General features: G+C 53.3%; 1 protein-coding gene across 1 annotated transcript; it reads left to right on the top strand.

Moving 5' to 3' along the window:
* Nucleotides 1-3263: 3263 nt before the first annotated feature.
* On the top strand, nucleotides 3264-8411 carry LOC142357989 (uncharacterized). The gene is made up of 4 exons (XM_075409468.1): nucleotides 3264-3500; nucleotides 5899-6165; nucleotides 6224-6751; nucleotides 6897-8411. Exons 1-4 carry the CDS (start codon nucleotides 3264-3266, stop codon nucleotides 8271-8273), a joined length of 2409 nt encoding a protein of 802 aa, XP_075265583.1. The 3' UTR covers nucleotides 8274-8411.
* Nucleotides 8412-11439: the final 3028 nt, after the last annotated feature.

Genomic DNA, 11439 nt, shown 5'->3' with positions numbered 1-11439 from the left:
TCCAGGAAAAATCCCGTTCCGATCAGAAGGTCGGGAACGTTGCCTGGCATGTAATGGACGAACGTGTCGATCATCAGACGTCCACTGCCCAACACAGGGTTGAGCTCCATCCTGACCCTCTCCTTGCTGCGGAACACCTTGTCCCCATCGTGGGCGCTGCTGGCTGTGCTCGGCAGACCTGGGTCTTCAATCACCGAGGACCAGTCCTTAATCATGCTCTGCGGCATGATGGCGAAGTAGGAGCTGCCCGTGTCCATGACGACGTCGTCGACCACAACACCGTTCATCTTGAAGGTCACGCCAGTCGTGTCCACTCGAGCAATCGGCCAGGTGACTTCGTCCACCACCCGGATCTCCTGAGACTTTCCTCGGGGTCCTTCTGTTGTCCCGAGGCCACTCACTTGAAAAGAGGCGGGTGCTGTGTCGCCACCGGCCCCCTGGGGGACAGCGACCTGGTCGTCCAAGTCCACCCCCAGCTCCTGCCGTATAGCGGAGATCACCATCCCCGCTATCTCTGATCCGAACCGGACACACTCCTTCAGCGAGAGATGCACTCCCCCCTTCTGCAGTCCAGCCTCGATCTTGTTCTTGAAGCGGGAGTCCTCCAATGTCTCCCCTTCGTCACGGAAGTACCCGCGAATGATGCTCTGAGCCTCCTCGCGAGACAAACCCGCCGCGACATCTGACATGGGGATGGTCTTGGCGGATGCTCCTCGAACGGCCGCCACCACTCTGTGGTTGATGGCGCTGAGCTCCGCCTCTCTGATGGGCTGGTTGCGCTCCACCACATCCCCTGCCGCCGGTCCCGGCGTCACTGGACGAAAAGACGCGGGCAGCCGGCTGGCTCTGGCTCGGGCCGCGTCCTCACTAACCGGTCTGTCGGCGGTCCTCCCTGCGTAGACTTCGTGTCCACGCCTGGCGGGATCTGAATGCCGTAACATGGCCTTCTTGGCGACAGCTGCGTAGGTGTCGACGTCGCTCACTACGTTCAGCGCCTCGCCGATGAATCCGCACGTACGCCCCATGCCCATGCCGGCGATCGCCTTCTTGGCGTAGGTCATGTTGGACTCAGCTGGCTTGTCGGCCACCTGGACGGTCTTGGAGCCCTGATCAACGGAACGGTCCTTCCCCCTGGACGGCGCCAGGTCGGGGTGCAGCTTCCAACAGGTCTCCACGGAGTGGCCTCGCTTGCCACACCCGGAGCACTTCAAGTCCCGGGGCCTCGATGCCCCAGGCTCATCCTTGACGGGATCCTTCCCGAGCTCCCTCTTGGTTTGCGGCTTCTTGCCATCTCCTCGAATGGTCGGGCATTCAGGGTCGAGGTGATCTCCTCCACAGTGACGGCAGGGCCTTGAAAGGGTCCTAGCATTGGGCCTGTTCTTGCCCCTCGGCTCTCTTGGATTCTCCTTCCCTGGCGGTGCCCTGACGCGCTCACTGTCTGCCTGCCTGGCATACAGTCCGATTTGCTCGGCTGTCTTGATCTTGATGGTGCTGAAATCCAGGAGCCTCTCCGTGTTGTCTAGTGTAGACACCACTCCTCCGAGCCTGTACCCGAAGGTCTCCTTGGTCCCACGCACGTACGCATTCCACATGCCGCGGCATCCCGGGATGTGGTCGTACACATCTGAGCCAATGGCATCGATGACCTCCCTGACCGTCAGAAGACATCCACGGGGACGCGACTCATATATGGCCCAAGCTGAGGCCCACTGGCTCTCGTTGGAATCCATCTCATGGGGACTCCTGTTCTTGAGGCGCCGCAGAATCGTGGTCTCGTTCTGGGGCTGCTCCCTCTTGGTGATGTAACGAGCAATGTCCGCCAACTGATGGCGAGCCACGTCGTTCTCGTAATCGTCCATCTGCTCGCGATACTGCTTGATCTCGAACTGGTAGATAGCAATGTCACTGCGGTACTCCTCCATGCTTTCCCGAGTGTGTTGCACTGGCCTTGTGGGAGCCTGGGGCTTGACTGGGGCCCCGTCAGGCCTGTCGACCGATATCCCGGTCACGGCGCAGGGTAGAGGACGCCAGATGCGCTGTCCTTCCTCCCCGTCCCCTTGATCGATGATGCGTTCATACTCGTAACCACCGGTGGGGTCGTCCTCAGAGTACTCCACTCCCCTGTTCCTGCTGGTCAGTCGCTTGTCCAAGGTGACTGCGAGCCCTGGGTCCATGTGTCCCATGATCAGGCCCTTCACCTTGACATAGTCGTACTCCGGGCTGGCGGCACGTAGCAGTGCCGACGAAGTGTTGTGCCTCCTCACAACGTCTTGGAGCCACTGGTATATCTGACCACTGCTCCCGTTGAGGCGGTAGACCTTCACGGTCTGGCTGGGCAGGTCCTGCCGGCTCCTGCCTTTCCTGTCCTCAGGCTCCATGCTGACGCTCCACAGAACTCGTTGCTGTCTCAGGCGCCGCTCCTGATGAACTCACTCCAGCTCCTTCTCTTCCTGCTTGTCGAGCCTGGGCTCTTGAACGAAGCAGAAGCTTGGAGACTGAACGTTGTAGGGTTGGTTTACCCTAGGTGTAGAAAGAGCTGATTGCCCTGTCTCTGGACTGTTTGGGACCGTTGGTGGCCCGAACAGTCACCAGTAGCAGCTGTGTCTTGCCTTAGAGCACAGCCTCCGATCTGATATCACCGAGGAAATATGTCGGTGAGTTAGATAAACATCTCGATTGGTTCTAGCGGAATCCTTGGTGTTCCGCTACTCGGTCGAGAATCGGTCTCAAAGTCGCGGGAGAGCTCGATCTGCCCGCGTTCACCCCAATCGGAGATGGGATGTGTTTGTCCGCGAAGGTGCGGAACCTATCTTCCTGATCGGCGTGTCTTCCACGCCTGAAGCTTGGAAAATCTAATCGATTCGTTCCTAAAGGACGGAAACTGCCGCTCAATGTTCGAGTCGGGTTGGCCTCCTCGATCGGGTCGATAGCGGTCGCTCTGGGGAATACCGCTTCGTCGGTACCGCTTGGCGTTTGTCCGCTACTGGCCGTCGGTCAACCCGGTCGGTGCACGCGTCTACGTAGGGCCCATGGGATCCCAATGCAAGCCGTTCGATCACTCACGCAAGTCTCTCCGAACGGATCGCGTCACCGACATCACGCATCGTCATATTCATATGGGGATTGGCAAACAGGTCACTCGAACGCAACGATGGCCGACATCAACAGGCAATAGCACACCTTGGTCCCCGAAACGGTTTGGGGTTTTGTTGATGGAGCGATAGGATGCCTCGCTCGCGACACTCGGCCAACAATCGAATGAGATGCCTTTACCCGACGAATTGTGTCCCAAACAGGGTTCGATGATCGACGGAACCGACGGGACGGACACTCCCAGGAGCACCGCGGGAAGACATGCGTTCGGAACGAGGCAAGCAAGGGCGGGCGAGAGGTTCACCGCTGTAAGTGCTCCGCGTGCCGATGATGTTCCGCACGTGCTCCGATCCCTGTCCGCTGGATTGTCTCTCCTCCCAATCACGATCCGCAACTCATACGAAATGGTAAAGGTTTACAAACTGATTGCCGGACCCAGTCTTGGGCCGGCTGAAACACAATGAGTCTGAAAGCAGGTTCAGTCTCCAAGCTTCTGCTTGGGCTGAACTATTTTCGGAGTATTTCTATCACAAGAAACACGATCAAACAAACAACTCGCCCGCAGGCGTGAAACATAGCAAAGCAAAACACTGTGTAAAGTACACGATGTAGTTTAACAGTGTAACAAGGAAAATAAAATAAAAACGAAAATGTTGCAGCTAGCAACAGCCAGCTGACGCTTCGTCTTCAGCTGGGCCGCGGACCTTGGGAACGTCCGTCACGTACTCGTCCCTTCCCGCGGGTTTCTTGGGTCTTGATGGGGTTTTCTATCCCTGTCTTGGTGGTCGCTACTCTCGCCACGACATAAGTACTACTCGTAGTCACACATCGTACGTAATGTAATTACTATCACACGATCATGATGGACCACACTATCATCTAGCGTCTAGACCCTAGAGCGACATATAATAGAGCTACAGCTACTATCTATGTACGAGTATGTAGCTGACTATTATACTCGTAATATGACATGTATCCCTACTATTATATTTATTATCCACGGCATGCAAATCGGTCCAGCCTACCCCAGTCCAGTCCTAAATTAAAATAGGGTACCTACGTACCTACCCTACCTACCTCCAGGGAGCGATAGGTTGATCGATTATACATGCCGATCGTACTCGTCCGCTACCCCAGCGTAGGGTAGGTAGGTACCTACTGGCGTCCGGCCGGCGGGGCCTACCTCGAACAAGACACTCTAGGGTACTCGTACCTAGTCGAATGATCCTCGATACGGACGAGGATCGAGGGTACATCGTACTCGTACATATGGATAGGAATTAGGATACGTACCCAGATATACGCGCAAGAGGCGTCAATCATCAATGCATCATATCGATTCGAGGGAGGAATAAGATTCGAGAGATTCATAACGAATAGTCGTCGAAATCATGCACGAGGCCTGTCGCATGCATGTTGGTTGCTCAAATCGCGTACTCGTAGGGTAGGGTACCTACCTACTAGTACCTAAGCATACCAGCTGAGCTAGTAGTAGGAGATACTCGTACTACTGTAGTACAAACTTGGATTGCATCATATGGTGCCCTCGTTTGTACGAGTAGCGATACTGCACGAGCACATCATTCTCAGTGCAGCGAGCTCTATAGCCATATCGATCTAGAGAGCGCCATGCATGTAGGCCACTGTCCGGACGCGCTGTGGATGAGGATTCGGCACGACTTCGTATTTATTCTGAATTGTCCTTCCAAGTTTCGTCGCAATTTCGTTTCAAGGCATCTCCCGTGGGTAGTAGTAAAAAAACTCGTTTTATGGTATTCGGTTCCTCATATTTGACCTGCTTTTCACAGAGTTGTACGTGGTGAGATCCAGCGATAAAAAAGCGAGCTGGGAAACACGTTCAAGATTCAGGAAAACTGTCACCCCAAAACTCCAAGATTTGAATGGGTGCAAAAACGCCATCCTACCTGATCCTACAACAGTTCGCCATCCGCCGGCCTGCCTCGTGAGTTGTGCTGCTAGTACTACAGTAGTAGGTACCCTACCTACGCAGTATCTCCCATTATTTCCTACTACGAAACGTACCCTGAATACCCTAACTAAAATCTAAAATATCCCTACATACTACCAATAATAAGGCTAGCTGGCTACTGCTACTATCATTTTATACAATATACATGCCTGGAGCAGGGAGCTGCCTGGAACCTGGAAATTGTGATTCTCAACTACCGTACTGTACCCTACCTACCTCAACCGTCGTACGAGTAAAGTGACCAGGCTGGGGTACCTACGGTACACACCTAAAGTTCCCTGCCTCCCGTACCTTTTTTATAATATGGCAATTCTACCGAACGTATGACATACGTGTGTACATGCATACGGACCTACCCTACCCTCTCTAGCTCTGTCAAGAGAGCCAGCACTACCTACGAGTAGTATCAGTATCCAATTGGTTTTAGCTTTAATTAGGTATAGCGTAGACTCTATGTATGTATCTAGATTCTATCTATTGTGTTATTATAATAGTCCATGTACCGATACAGGTGTCTACCTACGGTCAAGAACCATTCAACAAAACTTGCTGTTTGCAGCCCATCGTATACCCTGCGCCGGCTACCGTACCTACCTGGCTACTGTACGACTGGAGTACTGCACGCCAGTGCCAGGACATGCCTCGAGTCAATACCGTACCTACCTAGAGCGGGTACCACACCTACCTAGAATTAGCTCATTATTATTTGCCATCTCGTACGTGTAGCATTATTATTTATTAGCTAGATGGATCATATAACAAGACATATACATCCATTATGTCATATAACGATATATACTCGTACTCGTAGGTAGGGCAGGTACGAGTACTATATCAGGTTGTGCCGTTTGCCCGTAACAGACATGAAAATCCACCCGGGAGAACGAGCAGACGGTGCTGTAGAGCTGCGTCGACACTCCACAGCCTCACCCCTCTGCCACCCCTTCCCAACAGTCGGGACACTCAAAGTGGCACTCTCCTTGCCAGCCGTCAGTGGTCTTGCTGTCCAGAGCACGGGCAGCAATTGCGTTCTGCACACAGTCTGCAGTACAGCACGCTGGTCCGAGTACCCTCCCCTGCACGTAACTTCACAGCTGGCTGTCCAAGTTTCAGCTTTCACCCAAAGTGATCGGGTGGTAGTTCAGCCCGACCGTATCAGCACCTCAAACGAGGACAGCACGCTCGCATCGCTCCAGGTCCGGCGGAGCTGTTGCATACGTCGTCCGGGCACCCGATCAGGGCCGAGTCCTGCCGGCCTCCGCCTCTTTACTATTCTGTAACGCGGGCTCCAAGCCCGTCGGTACGGTTGGTGGGTCAGAACCGAAACGACTTCTCGCTGCAGTGTCGCCAAGCGGTGTGGGAGACCCGCAGAAAGCAGTAGGCAGCGAGTCAGTCACCAGCTTTGCCATGAGCGGCCTTGGTAGTGCACCCAGCGACAACCCTGATGTTGTACCGCGCGACGAGCGTGTCTTCGCGAGTGGAGTGCTCGACACTGGATCAGCCTCGGATAGCACCGGTAGCGAAGTTGGAAGCAGCGGTTTGGAAGAGGCAGCCGCGGATATCGTAGCTTGCGGGACGGAACTCGACTCTACTGCACAAGGCAACAGCAAAACCGTGTCAGATGAAACGCGGCAGGAACAATCTTCCTTCTTCACCCGGCTCAGCCAGGTGAGGACATCCACTGCGTTCACGCCTGTTGCCATGTGTTCATTTCCCCCATGCATTTTTCGGTTGAGGCCGATGCAGTCTGTCACTGGAGGCAGTTCATCACTTATCACTTCAGTAACGCCGGCCTCTGGTTGTGCCTTTCCAGGCGCTGAAAAGGCTGCCCCCTATGTTCACGAGCGCAAAGCATGCTGTGCAAGGATCCAGAGCGAGCACAGCTGCAGAACAACCGGCGGATCCGAAGAAGGCGCACCTCCGACGACATTCGTTCTCTGTCCCTGGAGAGCCAGCTGTTCCGCACCGCGAGCTTTGCAGCATGGCCCTGCAACGCGTCAGTATAGAAATGCAGCTCCCTGTGTCCCCCACATCCATGATCGTGGCAATGAATCAACTGCAAAGGAGATCCTCACGGGAAGGGAGAGCAAATTTGGTTCGGGCATCGGATCCGGGGCATGTGTCCCAACATGACTTTGGGACAGAGACAGTCTCCCCCTGGTTGCATGGACAACCGGCCTTGACGTCGCTGACAGTATCCGAGGACGCACCAGTCATTCAAGAGGAGGGCCGTCCACTGTCATTTACGAGCCCAAAGAACTCCAGGCCATCGCATCCTTGGCCAGCCCAGGACCTCAGTGTCTTTGATGAGGATGAAGACGACGCTGATGATTTTTTGAGGTGGCCTGCTGATCTGCCCTTCGACCTTGAGCTGTCAAATGAAAAAGATGCTTCTCCATCTTTCAGTGGTAGATATGTTTCTGGGCCGATGCTGAGGCACTGTGTCACTAGCACCAGTGAAAGGCACGTGCGGCGGACTTCACAAAGTGGTGATTTGGGAGACACCTTGCAGTTTCCCAACAGTCCTTGTGCAAGTTCATCTCCCCGGTTGCTTCGCCGCTCAGTAACTTCAATGAAAGCTGCAACGCGGAACCGACGTGCCCTCTACCACTCGCAGTCAGACAACAGCAGACCGCTTAACCGTCAGAGTTACATTAAGACAGATGACTTCCGCCTCAGGCGATTGACAGATTCAGACGCTGTGATGAACCTAGGCTACACAACATGTCCTGGCGAGAAGCCGCTGGAATCCGTTGCTTGGGAGCTGGGGATGCGATTGGACAGCCACCTTGAGTCCGGCAATCGAGAAGCCCCTGGGTCAACACCACCTCTGTCACCAAGCAGCAGCCCTCGAGATCTCCATCCGACTGTGAAGCTACGGAAGCTACGGAGCAAAGGTTCCCCAGTGTATCATGACGAGGCACGCCCAATCACTCCCTCATTCCCTGTGATGAACCCAGATAAGGTCAGGGACCCCAGAAGCTGCCGGCGCGTCCTTCGATCCATTCACTCTATGCCAGACAGAAACACTGCTCATTCGCCTGTCAGTGTGCTATCACGGAGCAGCAGCACAAACGACAGAGATGAGTACAGCAGGGCACTATCTTATAGGTGCTCTGAGCCTGGCCAGTCACTCTTTGATATGCCAGAGGTCAGGGTAACCGTACGATCCACTTCATTCACAATCTAGCTGTCTCAGAAATAAGGAGAGGGTGGCTTATATTGCCTTGATGCGCCATCATGATTACATAAATGTTGTCTACAATACTTCACTACTAGCTAGCATACACTGCTTTACCACAGCGCTACCGAGCGACAGATAGCTTTGGAGCACAAGTGTAACTGCCAAAAAGGAGACAAAAAACTCTCCTCGTGTGGCAACGGTTTTGCCAGTCTGTCACATGTTTGAAGTAGGATGAAACTTGCTGTACAACTTTCTAGTTTCAGGCAGCTTTCTTAGCTGCACTGGGTGTTCTCACTTCTTCACAAGGAGTCCTGAATGACTCAAGCTTCGCGTTAGCTGAATAGTTAGCACGTTGAGCTGAAACACTGCTCGTGATCAGAAGGAAGGATGTTTCAGAGGAGCTCAGAATCTCCTGGCCTTTCCATCCCACCTTCCCCGCTCCCCATGCACCGTTCCCCTTCCCCTCCACCTAGCCCCCTCCCACTTCACCTTCCCTCTCCTCGGTGGCGCAAGGAAACCATTTTAAATCTGAACAAAGGGGCGGGGGGGGGGGGGGGGGGGGGGGACAAACATGACATATGAGACCAGTGGGCATGCCCCGTGGTCCGTTTTTTTTTCACCCCCGGGAGCCGGCATGCCCGTGGTCCGTACATGTGCATAATTAAATACATATCCAAAAAATGTTACTTGACATCGGATGATCGAAAGTAAATATTTAAAATATGGCAAGGAAATACGGTATTTCGACTGCAGCAGCTACAGGTAGATATCGTATCAGTTATCACGCGTAGGGTATAGTTGTGCTGCATGTCAGGACTCATCAGGTGTGCCTGTGTGTAGGGTGAAAAAGAAATGATAAATTGATTGCCGGTTTAATCAGGTTTCCGGGCTGTTGTCATATGCAACAACTTGCACGTACAGTACTCGTACGAGTAGCGATATGTTGTTTAGCACCCATCCAGGCATGGAGGGCATGGAGCCTCTAGAGGTGTAGGCAGGTTCCTCCTGGACCCTGGTGAAGGTAGGGTAGGTAGGTACCTACGTACCTAACCGGGCGTGACGACTGGCGAGACTACTAGGGTAGGTACCCGATGGCGAGACTGGGTGTCCTAACTAACTAATAAAGTACAAATTAAGGCTACTCGTACTCCCTGTTGAAGTCGGTAGGTAGGTACCTATCGATCGGAGCAGGAGTGAGGAGACCGGAGTCCGAACTCCTACTAAGATCTCGATCTCTCGATCTCTTGGAATTCGAATATGGTGGTTGTACTAGTACGAGTACTAGTATATAGTACATGCATGTACGTCAGATCATGCGACGTACTTAGTTAGGGTTTAGGATGAGGCCCGCGGGGGCGCTCATAGCGGACTCATGCATCAAGCATGCTCGACAACCCTTGTCTGGTTGGGAGCGTCACGAAAGTTCTTCGCATACCGGCGCACGACCCGACAAGCAAACTCAATCCCGCGGAGCTTACTTCACGTCCTTTCGCTTGGGTGCGAATAGTCCCGCAGTGGATAGCGGGAAGCAGTGACTGAAGTAAAGCTGGACCATCACGGAGTAGGTCATAGTGCTGCCTGCTGGGCACAACGGATCAGACCAGCTGCCACAGGACGTACGGTCGTGAGGTTTCAGCAACCGCCGAAACTCAAGTGACCACGAATCCACCATGCAGGCGAGGAGAAAGGTTTCGTTCTCGATTTTGGTCGCCATATTGGCAATTGTGATGTTGAATGCCATGTGCACGGCCGTGGAAGGCCGGGCTAAGGATCTGAATAGTTTGACGGAGGCTGACAAATCTAGCCTAAGACAAAAGCGGGCAGACGTAGTGAGGGAGGAGGAAGATGAAGACGAGTCTGTCGACGATGTGCCCCCGACTGCGTGTGACCACTGCCTCCGTGTCGATTTCTATGATCTCGGCAAGAGTTGCGGATGCATGTTCGACTGTTGCCGGCCGTTCCACTACGACACGCCTGACATATCGAAGCTCCCTCTTGCTTGCCAGCACTACTACTACGATACCAAGCAGTGGCAGACATGCGATGATCCGTGCACTTACTGCACAAAAACGGAATATCTCGGATTCCAGGGCCAGAACGAGTGTTTCAAGTCCTGCTGCGATGTCGACCTCGATGATGTGACCGATGAGGACACAAAGCTAAGCTACAGGGTTTCTCCATCTTGCCATGACTGGCAGCACGCCCTAGTCAAGACTGCTTAAACGTGAAGTGTAATTCGCAGATCGTAGATTAGGGTAGCTTCTACCTGCAAGAAACTCACAACTTGGGGCACATTTGAGTATTTTTATCCTTGCACAGTCAGCCATCATATACTGGGCTGGAACCAGCAATGGTTGTGTCGGAAATGCCATGCAGAGTCATCTGGCAACCTGCGACAGCATGTATCATCAAAACCGTCCAAAGATCACATGCAATTCCCAAAGTGGGGTTGCCTGTTGCCTCCAAATCACTGTCTGCTGCGAGGCTAGTGCAGCGAGCAAGTCCAGTCTGCATGTTGCGTACAGCCGACATCGTGGCGCGAATATGTTGTGCATGCTCCATCGATGTCAAACCGTTAGGAATCAAGTCTAGTTTGGTGCAACAGGCAGCTTTCAGCTCCCAGTAAATTATCGGTGGTGCACTGTATGTATGTGTGAGTGGATGCTTGTACCAGGGGCTCAGCTAGGAGCCTGGGGGGTTGACAAGGAACGTAAGACGCATAGTAAATTGCAATGATCGGTGGCGATCTCCAACCATGGCTTGTTTGGGCAGACTGAGCTAGCACATGCACATGCACATGATCAAGTAACCAAGTAACTCTTGCACGTGGAGAAGTGCAGATCAAGCACGAGGCAGCCCGTAACAATCAAAGAACGCCATGTTGCATATTATATATATGTAGCTGAAGTCTATCAGTATGCATGTAGAGAAATGGAGCAAGAGACCTAGAGACTGAACTGGGCAGACCACGCTTCTAATACACACGGTTGCTGAATGCCGGTCCGCCCGTCACACTGCAGGAGCGATGGCGATATTTAGCGACGGACTAACTACCTACATACCTACGTACACGGTACATACATACCTACATACCTACATCTCTACCTGGTCTGCTCTGTCCCGTAGGCTTCTCTAGGCACTATTTTTTTAAACCCAGATCAGCTGTTTCAGC

This window comes from Convolutriloba macropyga, unplaced genomic scaffold (genome assembly GCF_964194025.1).
Source record: "Convolutriloba macropyga unplaced genomic scaffold, txConMacr16.3 SCAFFOLD_1095, whole genome shotgun sequence".
Classification (NCBI taxonomy): domain Eukaryota; kingdom Metazoa; phylum Xenacoelomorpha; order Acoela; family Convolutidae; genus Convolutriloba; species Convolutriloba macropyga.
This window is presented reverse-complemented; position numbering and strand designations above follow the sequence as displayed.

Excerpts from the sequence above, each read along its gene's own strand:
- LOC142357989 (XM_075409468.1), top strand. The coding sequence starts at position 3,264 with ATGCCTTTACCCGACGAATTGTGTCCCAAACAGGGTTCGATGATCGAC. Across the intron at positions 3,501-5,898 it reads TCCGCAACTCATACGAAATG|GGCAGGTACGAGTACTATAT; the intron begins GTAAAGGTTTAC and ends ACTCGTAGGTAG. Across the intron at positions 6,752-6,896 it reads TCTTCACCCGGCTCAGCCAG|GCGCTGAAAAGGCTGCCCCC; the intron begins GTGAGGACATCC and ends GTGCCTTTCCAG.